Source organism: Rhinatrema bivittatum, chromosome 1 (assembly GCF_901001135.1).
Source record: "Rhinatrema bivittatum chromosome 1, aRhiBiv1.1, whole genome shotgun sequence".
In the NCBI taxonomy this organism is placed as follows: domain Eukaryota; kingdom Metazoa; phylum Chordata; class Amphibia; order Gymnophiona; family Rhinatrematidae; genus Rhinatrema; species Rhinatrema bivittatum.
In genome coordinates, this window is record NC_042615.1 from 221,832,241 (window position 1) to 221,858,094 (window position 25,854).

Consider the following 25,854-nt stretch of genomic DNA (forward strand, 5'->3'; position numbering starts at 1 on the left):
GAACTTTATCTAAGCACAATATATACTGACCAGTATTTCAAGTGCTGCTAAAAAAGTGCATTCCATGGACAAACATGACACCCTCCGGCCTCACGTCCACTCACACACACAAAGGAAACAGAGAGCAATGTTCTGGATACAAGGACAAGATCATCAGCAGATGTTCTCACCCCATTTCCAAATACAGCACATTTCATGCATCACAGGCTTTACAATTATACATACTTTACATGATGTAGAAATATATAAATTGCAATTTTTTTTTTTACCAATATATTCAAATTATAAATCTCAAGGACAGAAAAAGAAAAACAGAGGTTTCTACGTATCTGTATGGGATCTCCCATGCTATCATCACATGTACATTATGGGATAACAGAACATTTCCTAGACAGATGAATGATATATTGGAAGTTGTGGTTATCTTATAATTAATCAAGGAGAGACACTAGTAAACAGTTTCTAGATGTGCCTCAGGCCACAGTATATCTACCTAAAAGCGTAAAGGTTTTGAATGACTGCCAGATGCACCGCGGCACTACGTGAATGTAATGTTTCTGCCGAAACTTTTAAAACCAGATGCAACTTGATGAATTATTACACTGAACATTGTTTAAAAAAAATACAAACATCTGCTACTTTATGGCTATTACTTGCACATTTCTTAGATAGCAAAATAATTTCAGATGCTTCAATTCAGTACCAATGGTTTGTGTACATGCTTGGATGCAAGTGTGCTCCCATTTTCATATGGCTGGTTCAATGCAATCAGAGATGTACCACGCTCTCTTTTCAAGTGGGTCCCACTATGTTACAAAGTTCTTCCTATCTGTTCCAACAGGAGCATGGGCAGAAAGTTGAAAATTGGACAAACCTACAGTCACTGCAAAAAAAGCACAACCCAAGTGAGAGCAGCGCATTTACCCTCCCCCCACCTCCATGTTCATACCACAACACAGCTCAAGCCCCACTCATGGGCAGGAGAAATCAGAATGCTGTAATCTTGTGAACATTTTGCAAACAAGTTAGCAGTCGGTAATACGGGTTTCCTGGAGAGGCCACCACCTCAAACACAGATTGAAAGGCCCTCCGGTCCAGTTCCTCGTCTATTTGATGTCTATAAAAATCTATAGCCACCAGGCAGAAAAGATTAACGTCCACTTGCTCCGATTTGCCCATTCTGCTGATAATGTGTGGAAGACTGTGGCAAGTGTTAAGGGCATAAGCACAAACACTCCCAAAACAAAACAATGAGAACTGTGTTCAGGCCATTCTTCTATCATTTGAAGGGGCCATTTTTTTTTGTGGAAATTTCTGCTGCATTACCTGAACTCACACACCTTGGAATTATAACATGCAAAATGTCTGCTGGCAGAGGGCATCTAACTTGGTCCTTCATAAGCATGGCTGCAATGCATTTTCAAGGAAAAACTACTATACTACATAAATTAGTATACAAATTATACAAACCTCTCTCTAAATCACATCGTTATGTGTAGCAACTACCTATTGCTTTGTCTGCATTAGGACTACAGTAAGATTTTTAGGAGATTATCTGCCTGTAGGGAAAAAGCATTTCTGCAGTGCCTGTCTTGTTCCCGGCTACTTGCGTTTATTTCTTAGTAAATCATAGTTTTTAGTGCGCTTGTCTCATCTGCAGAGAAAATAATTACAAAAATATACCACAGCACATGCAAGGAGGCAATACAGACAGGAAGACGGAATTTAAATATATCTGGTTTGGCCACAAGGTTCTGGGGAACAGTTTACACATACGTTGAAGTCTTCTGCTTGTATAGTCTGGCAAGGCTTGCATGTGACACGGGCTGCAAAGAATTTGTGTCATAAGGGAGAGGCTGAGCCAATCCTGATTTTACCACATTGTATCAATACACCTGCAGTCCCAATTTTCTGAAAAACAAAGGTGAGGGGGGGGGGGGCAGAAAAGTCAGATGCAAGAATAAAAATTAGGATTAGCTCAGCCTGCCTTTCGATGGCAACATTTAGGGCGACCTCTGCTGATAAAGAATGTTGCTGAAGGATTCAATTTTGGAGGAAATGTCCACTCTAAGAAGAGGCAGCGCGAGCTTGTCCTGCGCTGCCGTAGATAACATGCGGCAAGCGCAGGGAGCCGTTAGGGAGAGGGGATGGGGTGGATGTAACCCAAGTCTGAATTGCTGCCTCGTCATTGGTTACTTCAGAAACGGTAGCAACTGTGTGGGTTTTATTTGCTTGCCTCAGACAGCAAGAAGCAGCAAGGCAAATGGCAGCAGCTTGTTTTGCTTCGCAGCTTGGGCTGATCCAGGAGGTTTTTTGCTAGCAGTTTTAGTGCTTAGGTTTTGTTTAGTGGCAGCAAGAAACGCAGCTGTGAATGCGGAGCCACTTCCCTACCTGCTGCCGTGGTCGGCCGACCTCCGACGGCGTTCAGTCAGGTGCAGCCCGGCTGAGCTCCCATCCCCTCGAGCAGACTGTCCCTAGTGGCGACCCCACTGCCGACGGCCCTCCCCTTGGTTTTGTCCCCCAGGCTCCCCCCCTTGAAGGCGAGGGCCCCCCTCCACTCATGCGGCGGCCTCGCCTGAGGGGGGCGTCCGATTCCGATGAGAGCGGCCCTATGTCTGCCCCAAGCTGGCATTTACTTTCCTCACCCATTCCTTCACACCCCCCTCCCCCCGCATGAGAGGCTTCCCTTTGTTACGCGATGAAATTTATCGTATGCTTCGGTGGGAGTTTTGATTTTCCCGGGCTATCCCGTGCTGATTCCGGCCCATATTTTGCGCGACCCCCCACGGTTTTTACACCGCCCGTTTTCCTTTGGAGCTGTTTAGCACAGGCATGGCCTACCCTGCGCCCATAGTGAGAAGGATTCAGTGAAGGGCAGGCAGTTTTGCAGCCCAGCAGTAGTGAAAAAGGCAAGGTTCCTTGAGAAGAAGGAGGGAGGAGGGAGGTGCGCAGATTACTGCAGCAGCTCAGGTTTCCTAGAGAACGTGCAGCCCCATAACAACTGGTTTATCGCAAGGGAGGGAGGGTGGTGCATGAGGGAGGGGTTAAGCGTCCAGTTAGAAGGCGGGCCACGGAGGTGCCTGCAATGAAGGCTAAGGTGGGAAGAAGGGGCAGAGCTAGCAGGGCAGGGTATGCCAGGGAACTGCCAAATTATGGGGCAGAGGGACTGAGTGGATTTTTCCAGGCGGAGCTTATAGCGGATATCCTAGAGCAATATGTAAGTACCTGACTGGTGACGGGGGTGGCAGCGACAGTTTTGGGTGGTATGGGTACCGGGGGGTTTGACCGCTGGATTCTGGGTCAGTTGAGGGGCCAAGAATTTTTCCCCCGGGATGAGTGCAACATGGGTCCAGGGTCAGATGGGTGGGAGCAGGGCTCAGGCTGCTTTATTTCAGCTTCCAGCAGGTTTGAGAAAAGCGAGTATGGTTGCAGGACAGGAGTTTTTTGGGGGGGGGGGGGGGGTGTTCGAGGGTAGGGGCATCTTCTATTTCAGATGCGGCGGACGTGGCGTTTCCAGGAATTCCGAGGCAGGAGGCATGGAGGGATAAAGAGCTCCTGCAAAGACAGGAGGGGCACATTTCCAGTAGGAAGTCTGATGTATCTGGAGGAGATGCAGGAAAGCAGCGCAGCGACTTTGGGGGCAGGTAAGAAAGGAGGTGAATCTGAACACGGATCGTATGCGTCAGGGTGGCGAAAAAGGAGGGCTAGATTCAGTTCCTCTTCTGGTTCATCTTCCTCTTCCTCCTCCTCCAGTCTAGGGGTCAAGACCAATCAGGCGGGTGGTATTAGAGGAAGGCCCTAGGCATGATAGGGGACATCATTAATGAGTTATGGGAGGAGGTGCCTAAGCATCTGGTTATTGGAGGGGCGAAGAGGGGGTAAGGAAGGATAAGAAGTAAAAAAAAAAAAAAAAAAGGAAAAAGAAGTGAGAACAGGGCCAAGGGTAGCCAAAAAATGTTGCGACTTGGGTGCAAGGTTTCCTGATTTTGGCCAGCGTAGTAGGGCATTTCGACCCGACTCAGCATGGTGCATTGCTGTCTTACGCGGACAGTATAAGGGCAGCATTCAAGGATTATGAAGGTTGGGCCTGGCTCAACTACGATGAGAAAGTTCGCGACAAGATGGATGGCAATCGATTCATGTCGTAGGGAACTCAAGACATATACCTGTGGTTAACTCAGATGACCACCAAAGGTGACAATATACCTGAAAGCTCAGGGGCAGGGGGAGTGGTAGTGGTAATCCGGTAGGGATTGCTGGGGGTGGCGGCGCAGATAGTTTCTTTCGAGGGCAAGGGAGTGTTAGGAAGCCGGAAGGGGGGAACAAAGTTGCGCTCGGCGGGTTAGATGTCTGCTGGCGATACAATCAACTTACCTGTTTCTTCCCAGAGTGCAAATTTCGACATGTGTGCATTGGATGTGGAGGAGCACACCTGGCCACTACATGTCCTCAAGGGCATGGGGCTGCCAATCCCAAGGGCTTGCAGCACAAGGCGGATTCACCGGTTGTTCTTTCTGCGCCACAAAGTTGGTTACGGTTTTATCTGGATGTTTAAGCAGCAGGTATTTTGAGCGATGGTTTTAGTTTAGGTTTTCGTATCCCTCATGAAGGTCCAGGTTTGGGAGGGCGAGCGCGCAATGCTAGGTCAGCTTTAAGATGGCGGACGTGGCACGGGATAAGTCGAGATCCGAGATTCAGTTGGGTAGGGTGGTTGGGCCATTCGTGAGCTGCCATCTGAAAGCATGCCTTTGTCTCCGTTGGCGGTTATACCGAAGAAGGCTCCGGGGAAGTTCGGATTGATCTTGAACCTATTGTTAACGGCAGGATCGTCGTGTGGACAGTACGGTATGCTTCCTTCGATGTGGCGGTTGATTTGGTGAGAGGTGTTGGAAAAGGGGCTTGGCTAGCAGGGCTGTTATAGAATCCGCATTTTCGTTTGTTACTCTGTTAGATTTTGTATTTGAAGGAGGTTACTATGTTGATAGTTGCTTGCCCATGGGTCCTGCGATTTCATGTGCTTTGGGAAGTTTTTAGCACTTTCATACAGTGGGCTACTACGAGGTATTCGGGTTGCAACGATATTTGCATTACTTGGATGATTTCTGGTTTGTGGAAACTAGTTAGTCTAGCTTATGGCGGGATCAGTTTGCTGGTTTTTTGGGCAGTAACTTGTTTTTTAGGGGTCCCTATAGTGCAGGACAAAATGGTAGGGCCTTCTATTAAGATTATTTTCCTGGGTATTGAGTTGGATCCGGTAGGAACGTTGTCATGTGTGCCTTCGGACAAAGTTGTCAAGCTGAAGGGATTGCTGAAGTTAGTGCGAAAGGCAACTAAGGTGACTTTAAAACAGATGTAGTCCTTGATTGTTTCGCTTACTTTTGCGTGCCAGTTGATCCCGATGGGCAGGGTGTTTATACACAGGCAGTCTGCGACGACTATCGGTGGGTGGGCAGGACTTCATTTTATTAGGGTGAAGCGGAGGGTGAAGGAAGAACTGGGTGTCTGGGAGGGCTTATTAGAGTTCTTTAACGGGGTTTGTTCCTTGCAGGAAGGGGAAGAATCAAATGGGGAGTTGGAGTTGTATTCGGATGCAGCGGGGACATTCGGTGTATACTTTCAAGGTGATTGGTGGATGGAGCGATGGCCAGAGGCTGGGGAAAAAGAGGGTCTTACAAAAAACATCACCTTTTTAGTGTGGTTTTCCATAGTGGTTGCGCTTGTTATTAGGGGGCATAGACTCAGGAATAAAAGAGTTGTTTTGTGGAATGACAATGTAGGGGTGGTGCAGGTAATTAACCTGCTGGCTGCTTGATGTTTACAAGTGTTTAGGCTGTTGCGGGAGTTGGTACTCTTGTGTTTGCAATGGAATGTGACTATCATGGCTAGGCATGTGCCAGGTACTCAGAATGGGATAGCAGATGCTCTTTCTCATTTCAAGTGGGATGTCTTTTGGGCGTTGGCACCACAAGCAAGTTCGAAGGGAGAGCCATTCCCAGAGTATCTGTGGCAGCTGGGTTGTTGGAAATGTGGAGATTGATTCAACAATCCATAGCTTCGGCCACATGGAAGTTAGGCGACCAGTTAGGTACGCTGAATTGTTGATAGCGGGACCCGTGGAAAAAGTTTGTTGGTCACATTACGAGGTACTTCTCTTCCGGGCAGCATTTGCTCGTGCGTTTTTCGGAACAATGCGAGAGAGCGAATTAGCTGCCCGCTCCAAGGATAGCACGAAATAGAAAAGCTGATGGTTAGGCAAAAGGGGCAAGATTTGGGGGGAGTTAATACCTTTCCTGCAAAGGCTTGTTAGGAGTCGGGGAATGCCAAGGGTGCTCATTATACATTTAGGTGGGAAGGATATCGGGGAATTTTCTGGTAGAGAATTGGTGGCACAAATGTGGACAGATAGGGCGTGTATTATGAATGCAATGCCTAATCCTAAGGTGGGTTGGTCGGACATCATAATTAGGATTCGACATCATACCGAATCGGTGGAAACGGGGGGGGGGGGGTTATAAAATTGAACCGACAGATTGGTGCATGGCTACAGAGACAAGGGTTTTTTTTGGGTGCACCATGATTGGTCGTGGGAGGAGTTGGGAGGTTTCTTCCGTTCCATTGGAGTCCACCGTTCTGGTGTAGGCATTTATTTAACAATGTTTTGCAGGACGGTTTAGAGCAACAATGTGTGAGGGGTTTGGGGCCACAGTGGGGGAACAAAGATAACCAAGGTTGTCTTTGTTTGTGGCGGAAACCCGAGCCCTAAGTGATGTGTTTGTATTGGATGATAAAGGACATTGGAGGGGGGGGGGAATCTCTTGTAGTTTGGGGCTGTTACACGGGTTGGCCTAAGAGCAAGGGGGGGGGGGGCGATGCTCAGGCCGCAAGCTTACCCTCGCTGAGGCTGCGGCGGGGTAGGTGAGATGGGAGTGATGGCTTAGTCTTACCACTGGGACGTGGTGATAAGTGAAGAGGATCAAGGAGGAGGAGGAGGGGGAAAGGGGGCTGGGATTCTTTGCATTGTTTGTATAATAAGTTTGAGGGCTCGGGTTATGTTACGTAATAAACTGTGGCCTTGTTTTAAAGCCATATAGGTGTACTGTGATTCTTGTACAAGGGGGTGGGGAGACCAATAGCGAGCTGCAAGTCTTGCTTCCCTATGTTATTCTTAGTCACTTGAAAAGTGGGGTCGGGGGAGGAAGGGAGGGTAGAATCTGCATCACTCAGGCACTTGTCCTGTGGATGAAGAATGAGGAAAAATGGAATTTATTTTAAAACATTGTTTGATGTTTGCAAAACAAAAATTCTGATCCCATTAAAAATGAGATTCCCTAATAGGCATCTCCCAGCTTTCTTTGGTCTCTCTGGTCCCATAAGAAGCATTGGGAGCTTGTCAATCATCAATCAGTTTAGACTGTCACTAAAATCTCAGAATTTGTAATTTACCAAAAACTATCTAGACTACAAAAAAAATCAAGTACCAAGTACTCTCCAAATGGCCAAGTCTCAGCATCTTCTTGAGAACAGGATTATTACATTTTGTTCTGATTAGGGGCATTTTCCTTATTTTCAGAGCGTATATCTGCAGTGCATATATATGTGTGTGTGTCATAGTGCAGTAATCAACTTACTGAATTCACATGCTAATGAAGACTTCAGAGCAAAACAAATTACATAAATCAAACCTGAATGACATTTTTATGAAAACTTCTCTCTCAATCTCATAGTGTTGATTAATGACACCTATTGAAACGTTAAATTGGTAGGTGATGAAGAAAAATAGAGCAAGACATTTACACAAATTGGTAAGGATACATTGCTGAAATCCATGGACTGGTGGAAGCACTGACAAAGAAGCAGGAGAGGCTCCACATTGCCATGGCAACTGGCGTCCTCTGAGTGAAGTTTGAGAGAGAGAGCATCACCCAGTCACGAACCATGGATGACTGTCCAGTAGTATGTAGCGTTTGAAATACCTGTAAAAGTAATAGAATTACACTATACTTTCTTACCATTCAAACATTCTAAAGGACACAAACAGAGGGATAAACATCTATTGGACAATGAAGTTGCTTATCTGAAGGTAGCCAGGTCACACAGATGGATGATGTTATCCAACAACACAGACAGAAAACTTTTCCAGAGCTTCCTAGTGAAAATCTGAAGACCCCGCTGAGCATGCATGGCAGCTCCCACATTACCATGGGCCAGATTTAAGATTTTGGTGCTCATAAGCAGAGTGCCAATACAGTGCCCCTTTGAAACAGTACCAGCACATAGTCCTAAAGCAAGCTTCTCTTTGGCTGGGATACCTGGTGCCTTAGGCAGCTGCCTAAATCCGCTTGCTTGTGATTTACCTCAGTTCCGTAATAAAACTAATGAGTGCAATGCCAGAAGAGGAGGAGGAGGAAGAGTATGTGTGACTTGGGAACTGCTACTGTCAGAGAACATTTGTTACAGGTAAGCAACTTCATTTTCTCTGAAGGCAAGCAGAACACTGAAGACATAAAGAAGAGACTCCCTTGCTAAGAGTTGTTTTGGAACAACAAAAAAAAGAAACCAAGAGGGTTCAACAACTGTTTTTTGTAGGATTTAATTTCCTTTTTTTGTATTTTATTTATATCAATTTTACAATAATAATCCAAATGCAATACTTGTTAGGAAACAGCACATGTGAGCAAATATTTATACAAGGAGAAAAGAAAAGAGATACACACAATATATACAACATATGCTTTATCAGACCCCAAATTGAAGGGGGGAAATACAATATATCAAAGGAATTATAAACGATAGTTTAAATAAGAAAAAAGATGGCCCAGCACTGGTAGACATTCTTATACTAAAGTGTCTAACAACCAATGGAAGAAGCAGCAGCACCGGGAATAGGGGTTTCAAAACCCTCTCTCTGTTATTGCTTTTCAGATAAAAACACAGATAATTGAGAGGGGTCAAAGAAAACATAATTGACCTCGTGAAATGTAATCATACATTTACAGGGAAAATTAAGCCAAAACAAGGCACCCAATTGCAAAACACCAGAGCAAAGTAGCAAAAACCACTTCTTTTTAGATTGAGTAGCTTTGGAAATATCAGGGTAGATACGAACCTTTAAAGCTTGAAATAGGGAATCCCTATTTCGGAAAAAGAGCTCTAAAATATAATCCTGGTCAGTCTAAAGCCAAAGTCACTACCAAAGTTGCAGGCAAAAGGAAGCCATCCAAAGATTTTTCCAGTTCTGCAGTCAAATTATTCATATCCAATGAGATGTGAGGAAAATTCAAATCTTGAGAAGCATTTTTTGATGGCAGATGATAAGCTTTAGAAATTGGAGGTATTAAATTTTCAGGAATTTTCAATACCTCAAGAAAATACTTTTGCAACATTTCAACAGGGGAATCATTTTTTTTCCTGGAAAAATTAATTAACCTGATATTCCTTCTTCTATCAATATTCTCTAGATTTTCAAGTTTGTTAACAAGGTAAAGATGACCATTAGCAAGAGAAAGCAAATGTTGCTTACCTGTAACAGGTGTTCTCACAGGACAGAAGGATGTTAGTCCTCACATATGGGTGACATCATCAGGATGGAGCCCAATCACGGAAAACTTCTATCAAAGTTTCCAGAACTTTGACTGGCCCCTACTGGGCATGCCCAGCATGGCACTAACCCTTCAGCCAGCAGGGGTCCCCCTTCAGTCTTATTTGATAGCTACAGGCAGTGCCGAAAAAATAAAACAAAACGTTACGAACCCAACACCGCGGGGCGGCAGGTGGGTTTCGTGAGGGCTAACATCCTGCTGTCCTGTGAGAACACCTATTACAGGTAAACAACATTTGCTTTCTCACAGGACAAGCAGGATGGTAGTCCTCACATATGGGTGTGTACCGAGCTGAGGATGTCCGAACATGCACCAAATGTACCCAACAGCGTCCAACAGGCACAACAACTGAGGTGGAATTTGTTCGAGGGCATCCTGAATCCCACCGGGCAGGCGGAAGGGTGTAGGTACGTCACGTTGGAAATAGGTTACGCAGGACAGACTGGCCGAAGATGGAATCTTGTCTTCCGGCTTTGTCCAAGCAATAATGGGCTGCGAAAGTATAGAGAGAACTCCAGGTGGCAGCCCTGCAAATGTCAGGAAGCGGCACCGATTGTAGGTGTGCTACTGAAGTCACCATGGCCCTTCACAGAGTGTGCTTTAACACGGTCTTGAAAAGGAATGCCTGCTTGCTGATAGCAAAAAGATATGCAGTCCGCCAACCACCTTGAACGAAAAAACACTGTAAAAATTCAAAATCCCATCAAACTTAAAAATAATAAAACAGTGGAGTTAACGGATAAGGCTAGAAATTTAGGGGTAATTATAGACACGGAACTTAGCCTTAAGCAACACATATCATTAAAAGTAAGAGAAGGCTATGCCAAACTAATGGTCCTTAGAAGACTGAAACCCTTACTAACAAAAAAACACTTTCATACAGTACTACAAGCACTAATATTTGCTAGCACGGACTACTGTAACACACTTTTCCTAGGATTACCGTATACCACAATCAGGCCACTACAAATACTACAAAACTCAGCTGCCAGAATACTTACTGGTAAAGGCAGGAGAGATCATATCACCCAAACACTTGCAGATTTACACTGGCTCCCAATAGAACAAAGAGTGCAATACAAAACACTATGCACAATTCATAAACTGATAAATGATGAAAAAGCTGACTGGCTAAACACAGCATTACGTCTGCATGCCCCTCAAAGAAATCTCAGGTCTGCCAATAAAGCACTACTAACCATACCCTCAGTCAAAACGGCAAAGTTGACACAGGTTAGAGAGAGAGCACTATCCTTAGCAGGGCCATTGCTATGGAACACATTACCACTTGAGCTAAGACTAATGAAAGAACTGAAACTTTTCAAAAAAAGCCTAAAAACCTGGCTCTACAAAAAAGCATTTCACAGTGAGGACGCTGAATAACATCAAAATATTCAGCCGAATGTCACCTGTAAAAAACTGAACTGATTTTATTATTTTAGTCATTATTAAATATTAAATTAAAACAGTATTCACATATGACTATCTCATTAATCAGATGAATAGTAACCCCAATCCACTTATCATTTAGATTATATTATTGATCTATGTAACAGTATAATATTGGCACCCTATGGATAACTTAGAAACCGACCAAACCTATTTCGTGCCTATATGTAAAGCGTTGTGATGGTACACCACTGAGCGACGGTATAGAAAAGCTTTTAAATAAATAAATAAACCAGGAGGAGAGAGCCTGCTTATCCACAGGTTGCCCTAATTTGTTGGGATGGAAAGAGATGAATAACTGAGTGCTCTTTCTGTGGGCAACTGTACGGTCTAGATAGAAAGCTAGAGCCCGTTTACAGTCAAGGGTATGGAGAGCCTGCTCTCCTGGTCTGGAATGGGGCCTGGGAAAAAAGGTAGGTAGTATGATGGATTGATTAATGTGAAACTCCGAAACTACCTTAGGTAAAAACTTAGGGTGAGTGCGGAGTACTGCCCAATCCTGCAGGAGTTTAGTGTAAGGCGGATAGGTAACTAGGGCCTGTAACTCACTAACCCTGCAAGCTGAAGTCATAGCCAAAAGGAAAATCACTTTCCATCTGAGATATTTTAGGTCATAGGAATGAAGAGGCTTGAATGGTGGTTTCATGAGCCAACCGAGAACCAGATTAAGGTCCCAAGAAGGGGCCGGAGGACGGAAAGGTGGCTTGATATGGAGCAAGCCCTTCAGAAAGCGTGTTACGAGGGGTTGTATCGAGATAGGGACATCCCTGACACCTTTATGGAAGGCGGCTACTGCACTGACATGCATTCTGATGGAAGATGTCTTAAGACCTGACTCTGACAAATGTCAGAGATAGTCCAAAAAACTTGGGACTGGACAGGAAAAGGGATCAAGGGACTGAGAGATGCACCATGATGTGTACCTTTTCCATTTATAGGAATAAGATTTTCTCGTGGAAGGCTTCCATGAAGCAATCAGGACACGAGAAACCGAATCTGAAAGGTTAAGTGGTTGAAGGATTAACCTTTCAACATCCATGCAGTCAGAGACAAGGCCCGTAGATTGGGATGGCGTAGACATCTGTCATTTTGAGTGATCAGATGCGGGACCATTCCCAAAGGAATGTGCCTGTGGATGGAAAGATCCTGAAGTATGGGAAACCACACTTGGCGTGGCCAGTAAGGTGCTATCAGGATCATTGTTCCCTTGTCCTGACGTAGCTTCACGAGAGTCTTCGAGAGAAGAGGAAGTGGAGGGAATACATAGAGCAGACCGGTTGCCCACGAGAGGGAGAATGCATATCTGGGCTGAAAGCGCCCGCTCTGAATGAGGGAGCAGTAGTTGTCCACTTTGTGGTTCTGAGGGGACGCAAAGAGGTCTGTCTGAGGATATCCCCATTGTCGGAAGATTGAGGTCGCTACCGAGGGGTTGAGAGATCACTTGTGCGGTTGGAAGACACGACTCAGCTTGTCTGCCAAAACATTGTCCACTCCTGGCAAGTAAGTGGCCTTGAGGTACATCGAGTGGGAGAGAGCTGCCGCCCAAATCTGCGCAGCTTCCTGACACAGAAAGATGGAGCCTGTGCCTCCCTGCTTGTTGATGTACCACATGGCCACCTGGTTATCCGTCTGAATCAGGATGACTTGATTTGATAGGTAATCCTGAAAAGCCCTGAGAGCATATCGCATTGCTCGGAGTTCCAGGAAATTTATTTGATGTTTGGCTTCCTCTGGAAGTATAGCTGTGTTTAAAAAAGGATTGGATACGTTCTTGGAGGAGAAGTCCATTACCTGCTATTAAGTTCACCTAGAGAATAGCCACTGCCATTAGCAATGGTAACATGGAATAGTCTTAGTTTTTGGGTACTTGCCAGGTTCTCGTGGCTTGGATTGGCCACTGTTGGAAGCAGGATGCTGGGCTTGATAGACCCTTGGTCTGACCCAGTATGGCATTTTCTTATGTTCTTATGGAGACCAAGACCCTTGTGTCTGTAGATTGTCCACACGGGCTCCCCACCCGAGGTTGGAGGCGTCGGTGGTGAGAATGAGTTGAGGATCTGGTACTTGAAAGGGCAGTCCCTGGAGGAGATTGTTCTGATCTTTCCACCAGGAGAGGGACAGACGGAGGGAGTTGGTGATGTGGACAATGGTCGACAGAGGCTGAATAGCTTGAACCGATTGTGACCTCAGAGTCCAATGATTGAGTCTCAGGGCCAGGCGGGCCATTGGTGTAACATGGACTGAGGACGTCATGTGTCCTAGAAGGACGAGGAATTTGCGAGCTGTTGCTGTATGCTGAGACTGCAACTGGTGAGGGAGAGACACGAGGGTTAGCGCTCGTTGTTGAGGTAGAAAGGCTTTTGCCTGCAAGGTGTCCAAGTCTGCCCCAATGAACGACAAGATTTGAGATGGGATCAAATAGGATTTTCCGTAATTGACGAGAAATCCTAGAGAAATTAGAGTGTGTAGGGTCAAATCAAGGGACGACCGAGCGGCCTGCTGGGTTGGAGCCCTGATTAACCAGTTGTCCAGATAGGGGTAGACGTGAACACCTTCTTTCCTGAGGAAAGCTGTGACGACTACGAGACATTTGGTAAAGGCTCATGGTGCAGATGCTAGGCCGAACGGAAGAACTCGGTATTGATAGTGCTTTGGGCCTACTAAAAAACTGAGGTACTTGCGATGAGTTGGAATAATCGCAATGTGTGTGTATGCGTCCTGGAGGTCCAGAGAGCAGAGCCAGTCTCCTCTTTGTAGAAGAGGTAGAAGCGATCCCAAGGTTACCATCTTGAACTTTTCCCACTGGAGGTACTTGTTTAGAGCACGTAAGTCCAGAATTGGACGAACACCCCCCGATTTTTTGGGGATCAGAAAGTACCGGGAATAGAACCCTAGGCCTTGCTGCGATAGCGGGACGGGTTCTATTGCCCTTAACCGGAGAAGTAGAGATACCTCTTGCTCCAGAAGAATGGAGTGGTCGGACATTCCCCACGTCGGCAGAGGCGGGGAATCTGGTGGCAGGGCGAGAAAATTTAGATGGTAACCCTGAGCAATGATTGCCAGTACCCATTGGTCGGTTGTGATTGACTGCCACAGGTTGAGAAAGTGGCACAATCGACCTTCCACTGGTATGCTTGGTAGAGGAATCTGGTTGCTGCTCTCCAAGCGGAAGTCAAAAAACTGAAGCAGGCCCTGGCTGGGGAGCTGCTTGTGGTTTCTGCTTTCAGGCTTGGCGAGGCTGAGATTTTTGATAAGGTCTCGTAATATGGGACCTTGCTAGTGGTGGATAGGCCCTTCCTTGGGCGGTAGAACGACTTCTTAGAGTCCTTCTTGAAGGGCTGTCTTGAGGAGAAGTCAGAAGGCATCGTAGAGAGCTGTTTAAGGGTCTCATGATGGTCTTTTAATTCAGCCACCATTCGTTGGATCTGTTCACTAAACACATTATCTTCTACACATGGTAGGTTAGACAGCCGGTCTTGTACTTCTGGGCAAAGGTCAGAAGATTTGAGCCAGGCTCATCGTCTTGCCGAAATAGCAGCTACAGACACTCTGGTAGAGGTGTCGAATATATCATAAGATGTTCAAATCTCATGTTTTCCCGCCTCAAATCCTTTGTTGACAAGGGTTTGTAGCTGGTCTTGGAATTGTTCAGGCAGGGACTCAAAAGTCTTGTATCTGTTTGAAGATGACCCTATTATATTGGGTCATATAAAGCTGGTAAGCAGGAATTCGGGATATGAGCATGGCCCCTTGGAACACTCGTCGACCAATGTTGTCTAGGAACTTGTGTTCCTTAACAGGCGGGGTAGATGAGTGAGGTTTTGACCTTTTTGCCCTCTTTTGAGCCGATTCTACCACAACTGAGTAGTGGTCGAGCTGGGATTTTTGAAACCCTGGGGCTGATTGCACTAAGTAAGTAGTGTCAGCCTTTCTGTGTACTGGAGCAATTGATCCAGGATTTTCCCAGTTCTTTTTTAGAAGATCCTGAAGAACTTGATGATAGAGGTGATCACTTTGGGGGCATCCAGGAATTGGATTAACTCCATCATCTGGTGCCTGTCATCCTGCTCAGTCTGAAGTTGAAAAGGAACCAACTCAGACATTTCCTTCACAAAATTTATGAAAGAGAGGTCCTCTGGAGGAGAAAGCTTCCTACTTTCAGTGGGAGAAGGTGGTGAAGGCAAGTCATCGGAGTCTGTTGAAGTATCATCACCCCAAGTGTCATAAGGATCAGCAGACTGACCTGTAGGACGAGAAGGGGGTTGGATACTTGAAGGCCACGGGCGAGGCTCTGAGAAAATCGAAGAAATCACCGGGGGCACCGATGATGGCATGGAAGGCATCGGTGCCAGCATCGAAGGCACCGATGGACGAATCGGTGGCAAGGGACGAATTGGCATTGATGGCTGAGGCACAACTCCCGATGGAGGAATGCGGAACAGTGTTTCTCCTCCCGATGAAGCTGTCAATGGGGAGGGCATCTGAGCCATTGGAGACCCGGGATCCATCGGTGGAAGGGCGGCCATTAGCGCCTCCATCCAGGATAGCAATGGCGCCAGCGCTGCCAGAATCGGGTCGATGACTGGTTCCACAATCGGTGCCGGTGTCGGTGCCTGAGGAACCTGGAGACGTTGCATCGCCTTGTCGATGGACTCCTGAACCAGCCGGTCCAGTTCTTCTTGGAGACCTGGAGCAAGCAGCTCCGGCTCCGGAATAGAAGAGGGAGGCAGAGGCACAGTCGGAGGGACCAACTTTACAGGCGGAATCGCGACTCCCAAACCCCGATCGGGTGAGGGTGGCCTCAATGACCCGGTCGCAGGAATGGTAGGTGCCTTTCCTGGATGGGGCTTCTTAGACGGTAGCTCTGTCAATGGTTTCGCTCCCTCGACGGTCCAAGTTTTACGATGTTGATGGCAATGTTTTTCCCTGCGATCCCCTCGATCCTGAGGGGGAGTAGCGGGTGTCAATGGCCGTGAAGACATCGATGGCAGTTGGTCACCGGATGGTGGTCGATGCTGGCGCGAAATCAACGGTGACAGTTCAGATGACGTCGATGCGATGGACGGCATCGGGGTCTGAGCACAGAAGAGGAGTTCCAGCTTCTCCATTCTGGCTTTGTGACCTTTAGGCGTCATGAGGGCACATTTGGTGCAAGTTAGGACATCATGCTCATGGCCTAAACACATTACACAGACTCTGTGGGGGTCTGTGATAGACATGGTGCGAGTACAGTCCTGGCACCGACAGAACCCCGACGCCATGGCTATAGAAAAAATCGAGCTGCGGTACGGTCGACGGCCAGAAGGCCGCAAGGGCCAAACTCGACGGTAATAGACAGAAAAATGGTCAAAAAACTTACCGGAGTACCGCGGCTAGAGAAAAGTTAGAGGATGGACCCATGTGGGGCAATTAAAGTGTAGATAATTCCATGAGGAAAATTCCTGTCAGGAATCTCTTCAGAGCTCCTAAACCGCGAGGCTACTGCTGCGTGGAAAAAAAAAACTGAAGGGGGACCCCTGCTGGCTGCAGGGTTAGTGCCATGCTGGGCATGCCCAGTAGGGGCCAGTCAAAGTTCTGGAAACTTTGATAGAAGTTTTCCGTGATTGGGCTCCATCCTGCTTGTCCTGTGAGAACTTGTTGATTCTTGAAGTGAGTTAATTCTTGATTCCTAAAACTGAACTTTTTGAGAAGTAACAGAAGCCTGTTCCAATAGCTGATGGACCGCCAAATTCAGACCTTGGTATTGGCCCACAAACTGACCCAACTGAGAAGAAAGCTTGGTTAACGCCTTCCAAGTAAGATCCACAGTTACCTGGGGTGGTTTAATCAAGATGAAAGACTGTAAAAGCCTCCGATGAAGCCTGTTCTACTGACCTCAAGGAAGGGAGAGAAGAAGCCTCAGATGGAAGGCACGATATACCACCATTAGCACCAGGTGCAGCTAATTTCTCCGTAGCAGGCAGCGCTGACTCCCACTGAGCCAGCAATTCTGCGGGGCACTGTGAAATGTCCCTCTGCTGCAACAATGTTGTGAAGAGAGCTCAACAACAGAAGAGCTCAAACATGGCTGTTGAAGAACTCAACGCAGCTTTGGAGTGAACGAAGCTTCCAAGCTAGGGGTGGGAGTCTGTGAACCTTCAACCTGCTCACCGCCCAACGACCTTGTGGTGAGTCGAAAGTTTTGCAAGATGGCCAAGGTATGGAGCTTCTTTTGTTTTCGTCCAGCAATTCCACGGCTGCCAATTATTACTTTGGACTCTCTTTGGTCAGCACTCATGATACTTAAGAAATCTATATCAACTTTGGTTGAAGTTACTTCCACCTTTTCTAGTCGTTTTCAAGTTCTTGAAACAGAGGTGGTTTACCATTTGCAAAAAATTTCTGCTTTGGAACAGCAAGTTCTTCCTTTTCAGCAAGTTCAAGATATGCTGATTAAATGTGATTTTCCCCATCTTTGAAATCTGGAAAATAATAAAAATTCTATTCGCTACTTAAACCTATGGATATTGAACTTTCATCAATCTAATTTAATTTCCCCAATTGATATGGTCAAGAAATATATAACCGAGGTTTTAAAAATTCCTACTGAAGCAATGCCTACTTTTGCCAAAGTTTTCATGACAAAGTCTTTGGACCTGAATTTGACTGACCAATTTCAAGAGCCAGATTTGGATTTGACCCAATTTTTGGAATCCTCTACGGATATAATGATTTCCAGATGAGGAATTCTTTTTCTTTCTTTTGCTTTTTCTCGTGATAGAGATTTGATCTTAAGATCCTTTTTCCAATATAGAAAGTCCCTTTTCTTTGGTCAACGAGTCTGGATTTTTACTGATATTACAAGTTCTACTCAGGAACACCGGAAAAAATGTGTTTTAATGCATTCCGAGGTCTTGGCATTAGGTGCTAAATTTATTCTACAATTTCCTTGCCAATGTGTTATTATTCATCTTGGAATTAAACATGTATACTTTGATCCTGTTCACTTACATTCCTATTTAGCTGCCCATCCCCTGGCTAATTCTGCTTGACTTCTGATCATCAGCATTTGTATTTTTATATCATCACATACTGCCTCTTATTACCTTTTGGTATTTTTCTTTTTTGTATGTTCCGCTCCTTTTTCATCTTGGTATCTCGCTCATATTCCTTAATATTACATGAGAGGTGAATTGTACTTAATTATCTGGGATTTATTCCCTTTCCTTTCTTTTATATACTATTATTGCTTATTGTCTCTCATGTATATTGCTACAAGTATGTATGCTTGTTGATAGCTTTGAAATTTCAATAAATATAAAGTTTAAAAACAAAACAAAACATATCTGGAAACTAGAAAGAATGAAAAAAAAAATCAACCCCAAGACATATCTAGATAACAAGGAGTGGGCTGGAAAATTCAAGAAAAACTTGCTACAAACAACTGCTTGAGGAGCAAAAAATGGAGCAGAGCTTTGAAATGGGACCGTCAGTGCTAAGAGAAAAAGAACTGAGGCACACTATGTGGCCACAAGAATGCGGGAGCTGCTGCACATGCTCAGAGGGATCTTCAAGTCTTCAATGGAAAGCTCTGGAAAAATACTGTATGTTAGTATCATTGGATGACATCACCATCTGTGTGGCTTAGTGAACCACTTGCCTTCAGAATATATGGTTAAATCTTTTACTTTTCAAACAGCAATAAACATCATGATGCTGGGTCACTGATGGGCTCTGATCAGTGGCCAGCTTAGTCAACAATCAATACAATGGAACAAATATCCCATATTCCCCTCCCTCCCCCACCTCCTTTTTTCCTTTATCCAGTTCTTGGCAGTGAGATCGCTCATCAAAAAGATCAATTATTTCAAACTGTTAAAGTCATTCAAAAATCAAACTTTGGGCTCGCGGGCACAATGATTGTATGTATGGGTCCCAAATGCCTAAGAAATCTTTCCTTTTCTTGAAACATCCATCCGCTCTATATACTTTTCAAAAACACAAAGCTGATGAACTTGATTTCTCCACAATGTTATCGTTGAAGCATCTGCTGCAAACCAACATTGTAGAATACGCTTTTTTTGCTATTAAAAGTATTTTACACACCCAAAATTTATGAAAACAATCAGTAATGCTATCACCTTGAAGAACATCAAAAAGAAGTACTTTAGCATTAAAAGGCAACACAATTCCAGTGGATGTGGAAACAACTTATTATGGAATGCCAAAATGGTGTCCTCAAGGTCCCTCTTGCTGCATGACATGTATTACATCGATTTCCGTTAAAGATATTTATAATAAATGCTCTGCGTTGCAAAATATAAATGCACATCAAAAATTTATACTGCAATTCCCGGAAGTTTATTATGTTCTGAGCTCCACCTGCTTCATCAACATATGATACCAGAAAGAAACAGTATGTTGGGAAGGATCAGAAATATCAAATAGGTCTGACAGCAATAATAATTCTCTTGCTCCCATTCATTCAACTTCAATGACTGGTCTGTAAATATACATAAAAATGCTTAAAAGATGAAAAATGTAACACAAATTTAAAATGTTTTCTCATCATGAAGTTTATTCAGTAATTATTTGAAAACAGTACATTTATAATTATATTGTAGCAGTTAAAAATATTTGCACCACAAGATGGATCAAATTCTCTTACAATAGGAAGAATTCAGGGTAGACAAATTGGCATGTCCTAACTAATGTTGGGTAGACTTGGTTCAAAATTGGGTTTGTTTGGTCAGCTAGTTTGGCTTTATTTTGCCTTAAGAACCAGATCTGCAAGGCTGGTTCTTATTCCCTCAACTCATCAACAATATGGGCAATTGATATTGTGACTAGATAGCTGGGGATATGACATTCACAAGACAAAGAATAAAATTAATAATCCTGCAACATAACTAATCAGTGCTAGGGTGTGGGGCATGACATTTAAAATAGGTATTACTAGAAGTCTAAGAATTATGAGGATTAATTATATTTTGGCAAAATAAGATTTGTCGCTGTGAGATGCACACTAACAGTAATAACTTCTCAGTCTTTTGCCTCAGATCAAATGTAAAATCTGAGCTGTGAACTGAGGACAGCCCTTTATTGGCCTTTTGGTGGAAACTGAGGGATGAGTTAATGCTCCACCACTCAATCCCATTGGAGAAATGATGACAGTAGGATTAAAATTCTTGTTAAAAAAAGTACAAGTACAGTATTTGATATCACATGGTTATTACCTCAGGGTGAAAAACAATCACACAGAAAATTAATAATTTTATATGTTTCAAAAAAGCTCACAACTTTAATAAAGTCCCTGTGGATAAAAAAAAAAAAAGCAGCAAATGATACATGTTAGTTATCAAGCCATACCCCAACTATATGCAACAATAAAAATGGCTCTGTTATAAGAAATTTAGAATTAGAAACTTGATACAGCGTTATCACATTTCCAAAATATAAGTTTATAAATTGTGTTTCCTACAAACAGGGTCAGTAACCATTGGTCTGTTAAACAAAAATCACCAAATCTGCCAATTGTGAAATAGATTTCACATATTCAGATGACACTAGGATGAGGCCATCGTTACTACTAAATAGAGATGTGATGGCTTGAAAAATAATGTGTACTATCAACTGTCTATGATTTGAAGGTTAATGTATGGACTTTTATATGTGAGGATAATCTACCTATATTTTATTAATAGATGTGCTGGTTTACAACTATTTTTTGTATTTTATATTTATGTAGCATCATTCCACTAGAGGATGGGAAATGTGATCATTTGATAACCCTGTTTGTATATGCATGATTGATTGTCTAGAGGATGAAACATTAGGACACAGCACTGAGTGTATTTAGATCAATGACCTACATATATACATTATAAACCCACAAAGAATGCTCTGGCATCTTTAGTGCTGTATGTTCGATAAAAGCTAGAATAGAGTGTGAAGGAATACTGAAAATTATTTTAACCCCTCGAGAACTGGAGCTTTCAGGTGAATGATAATGTATACTATAAACTGAGCTCAAGACAGATGCTTCATTTCTGTTATCACTAGCTTGTGGGACAGTTTGTTTCTGTGTATATGCATATATACTGTACAAATATATCCATATGAAACATACATATGTATATTGGATTGCATTTCACAAATAAAATCAATTTAACAGTATCATGAAGGAGGACCACATGATTTGGTAAGATAAGGAAGACGTGATCTGACTCACTCTGGGGTTCCTGCTCTCTTTTGCCCAAATACTGTCTTAAATGTACTGATATTCGAAAACAAAGATTCAGAATCTTGAAGGCCACCCCCTTTTGCCACAGTTCTGGTCTCCAGATAGAGTGGACTGCTGTGCTACATTCACCACAGTTACTCAGAAGAGGAGGGACAAAATCAGACTGGCTGAATCCAAAATGGCTAACCCTGCACATGAGAGGTCTAGAACTGGTAAATGTGAATCGGTTATTTACTCTTTCGGATAATAGAAGGGCTAGGGGGCACTCCATGAAGTTAGCATGTGGCACATTTAAAACTAATCGGAGAAAGTTCTTTTTCACTCAACACACAATTTAACTCTGGAATTTGTTGCCAGGGGATATGGTTAGTGCAGCTGGGTTTAAAAAAGGATTGGATAAGTTCATGGAGGAGAAGTCCATTACCTGCTATTAATTAAGCTGACTTAGAAAATAGCCACTGCTATTACTAGCGACAGTAACATGGAAGACTTAGTTTTTGAGTACTTGCTAGGTTCTTATGGCCTGGATTGGCTACTATTGGAAACAGGATGCTGGGCTTGATGGGCCCTTGGTCTGACCCAGTATGGCATGTTCTTATGTACCTTCATGCCGAGAGAGAATCTTTGGTAAAAGAGGTGGCAGAGGCAGTGACCCAAGCATTAGAAATTAAGTTTGAGAAAATCTACAAGAAGGTGGATGAGACCTGCAATCAAATGATGGCTCTGTCTAAAAATCTTTGCAAAGTGGAAGCTGGAGTATCCAAAGCTGGCGACCAGATTCCCTCATGGAAACAGAGGTTGTTGCCCTGAAAACAGCCGCACGTGGCTATGAGGAGAAGTTGAACAAGCTTGAAAATCATTCACAGAGGAAAAATATTTGTTTTTTTGGCTTGCCAGAGAATATTTATGATTCTGAGCTCCCCAAAGTGCTAGAATGGAATGGAGTGGCTATGAACCAGAAGACCAGGGTTCGAGTCCCACTGTCGCTCCTTGTGACCTTGGGGCAAGTCACTTTACCCTCCACTGCCTCAGGTACATACATAGATTTGTAAGCCCTCTGGGGATAGGGAAATACCTGAAATGTAAATACCTGAATGTAATCCACTTTGAAGTGCTGAAACAAGCATGAAAAGCGAAATATAAATCTAAATAAATAAATAAATATAATCATGGCTGGTGAGTGAATTACAACTTGATTCTTGCCAAGGTCCTTTAAGGCTGGAGAAAGCACATAGGTTGGGGCAGCTTCTTAAGAACAGCAAAAGGCTATGGGTGATGTCAGCAAAAATATTGAACTTTGCACAGAAAACTGAGGTGAAGAAGGCATACAGGAAGAAATGCGAGTTGTTCTATGAAAGTCACACAATTCTTTAGTTCTAGGATCATTCCACTTCTGTAGTGGCAAAGCCGAAAACTATATGTGCTCAGTTCTCTAAGATGCAAATGTCATTTACCCTCCAATTTCCTACGAGATTGTGGGAGGTTCATGAAGAGAAACCTGGAATTTTTCAAACTGCTGCAGAAGCCCACAGTTTTCTACAAAACTTGGGTCAGGTTTCAGATCTTTTGATCTGTGTAGCATTTAACTAAATATGATGCCATCATTATACCTTTTTTACGTGTGTTTCTTTTGGATTTTGTAGTTCAGTGGTAATGTACTTTCATTTTTCCCCCCAAATTGAACTTTTGCTATACAGTGAGTGAGTGTGGATCCTGCAGCGTTGATACTGTTGTCACTCATGGCCTGCAGCCTGATCAGTGCAGTCACAGAACTTTTACTTCAGTACTTGCTTGTATGAGAAATTCTTATGGTTTTGGATTGCAATTTATTGCCAGATCCCACTTACTAAGTGGGCTATCAGGGCTCTAAAGCGAAGAACTTCCCTGATTATATCTCATTGAGTTTAGTTGGACTCAATATTTTTTTTAATATATGTATGGTGGAGATGGTGTCTTCAGAGTTGGGTTTAGTTATATGATTAGATTTGTGACAGATCCTCTGATATAGTACTGTATAAAGACAGCTTTTCTGCTTTCTGATCAACACACATAGTACAAGAGTATCATTAAGCCGAAGGGCTTTAATGAAGGTGGATTTCACATGTGATAACTGAGCCTAAAAATTAGGAAGCATGCTGATCTGCAAGAACAATGCAGTTTTCAGACTTGAATGGCTTCCTTACATGTCGAATATTGAACAGTACTTTTCTTGCTTTTTTTTCCCCTTTACTTCTGGGCCCTTTGCCATCCTCTTGTCTTGATAGGGGTTCTCCGTACTGTGGGAATTTTGATATGGGTATTTTTAAGTTTTGTTTAGTGATTAAGAGAGGGCCCCTCTGCAAAGTAGTGGTATGTTCACCTATAGCTGGGTGGGTTTCACAATGCTGGGTTTTTTGTTTTTGGGGGGGGGGAAGCTAGGGGATGGGGGTTCATCTTTAGAGGGGTTAATTACTTTGAGTATAGCTGGGGTGGTTCCTTTTATTTGGCAATGAGTAGGGGTGAAGTTGGTGGAATTTATGTGTTTATTGTAGGGGGACTGAGTACAGTTGGGGCCTAGGCTGGGGGGCCCTGGCTGTTAAAATTTTCATTGAGTTCTGGAATATTGTTTACGCAGCGAATATGGAAGATGGCTAATAGGGTGAGGAGGGTTACCTGGAATGTCTCTGGGATTGGATCTGTGGTCAAAAGGCTTAAGATTCTGCAGGGCCTGGAAAGAAATAATGCACCCATTGCCATGTTGCAAGAAACCAAGCTAGATGAAATGGAACATCTTAAGTTAAAAAGACAACAGGTGGCTAGATTTTCTGTGTATCATCTGGGTTAAGGAGGGCAGGGATTGTAATACTAGTGGATAAGTCAATTTTGATTAATATGCATAAGATTTTAAAATATCCTAATAGGAGATATTTGGTGATTGAGAGATCCTTATTTCATAAACGTGTAGCATTGTATATGCACTAAATTCTTATTCTCACATCTTTTTCACAGAAATAATGAAGCTTCAGATGGGGCACTCTCAGACTACTGACTCTGCTGTGAGGGGATTTTAATTGTATTCATGACTCCCAATAGGACTGTATTCCTGCCTTGGTTGACTTATCCTGGCAGGAATAAGGGTATAATCACAAATACAGAAGCAAACACCCCTCAAACAATCACTCTGATCAAAAGCGAATTTAGAGAGGGAAATAGTATCTCAACTATTACCACAAATACTACCATAAGACTAGAGACAATATCAGCACATGCTCAAAGATGGTTTAATCTGCTGTCTCTCGCCCACAATGGGCCGCAGGCAGTTTTCAGCCTTTTGAGCAATATTTATTTAATCATTTATTGTCTCATGTCTCGTGATATACCCAACATCCATTCAATCAATTATTTATTAAACCACTGAAATCACTATCATTGAAGCATCTATTAAGCCACTGTGTATCAGCCTAATGGTATTCCATATTTGTTTATTGTTTAAACATGGTGGATGTTTGGAGAACCCTTCATCCATCTGAGAGTTTTCACACAGTTTGAGGACTCATGTGTGTCAACCCCGCCTGGATTTCCTTTTTATGAATAGAGGCCAGTTCTCTAAAATCAATAGCGTGGACAGTGGGGCTCTGGCCATTTCTGATCATGCTCTGGTATAGTGTGATTTGGAGAGATTCCAGCGGAAGGGTTAAGGTCCTTGATGGAGGTTCTTCACTTACCTTTCACAATAAAAGATTTTTTGGTAAAGAAATGGAATGACTATCTTGAATTTAACAGGCAATATCAGGCCATGCCTATCTCGTTTTGGGAGTTAGCGAAAGCTGTGTTGAGAGGGGAAATTATTTCTTATACACTTAAAAAGAAGAAAGATAAAGCTTGGAAAATTCTGAGACTGGAGGATCAATTGCGTAGAGACAAACATCCCTACATTACCTTCATATATCAGGGACTCGGTGGGTTTTATTGATTCATTACAACAATATTAAGGTTTCTTTGACAATCTAAAATTGATAACCACAGATGTAGTCTCGTTGTATACCAATATTCCGTAAGATGCGGCTCTGACTGTGATAGAGAACACATTGCAACATAGGGATTTTTGTAAAAGTGTTCCATCCTCCTTTATTTGTGATTTGGCCACTTTTGCCCTAAGTGAAAATTTTTTCATGTTTGCTAATTTATATATGGCTAGCTTTGAAGATACATGGCTTGTTGATTGTCTGTTTCAGTCCTCGATTAAATTCTGGCATTGTTATATAGACTTTTTTTTGTTGTGGAATGGTAGTCGTGAGGCATTCACTATGGGGTAGATTTTCAAACGTGCACATGCTTCCCGGCGTGCACACATGGATGCTCCAATTTTCTAACAAGTGTGTGCTAGCACACGCATATTAAAAAAATCTGTGGGCCGCGCGCTGGATTTTATAATTCGCGCGCATATGTGCGGGCAGTGTGCATAAGGAGGAGAGGATTTTTGCAATTTTAGCGTGGCGACGCATTCCGGCCTTCCCTAGTTGCCTCCCAGTCCACTCCAATAAAGGAGCGGACTGGGAGGGAACTTCCCTACCACCCTACCTAATCTCCCTTCCCCTCTTCAAC

General features: G+C 43.6%; 1 protein-coding gene across 1 annotated transcript in view; it reads right to left on the bottom strand.

The window, feature by feature from the left end:
• Nucleotides 1-256: 256 nt before the first annotated feature.
• The window catches only part of HTT (huntingtin), a 797,032-nt gene continuing 771,434 nt past the window's right edge, over nt 257-25,854 (bottom strand). Inside the window, exons 66-67 of the mRNA XM_029606726.1 lie at nt 7,813-7,973; nt 257-1,201 (exon numbers count right to left, since the gene is read on the bottom strand). Of these exons, the coding sequence (XP_029462586.1) occupies nt 988-1,201; nt 7,813-7,973 (375 nt within the window). The 3' untranslated portion in view covers nt 257-987. The remainder of the gene's footprint in view (nt 1,202-7,812; nt 7,974-25,854) is intronic.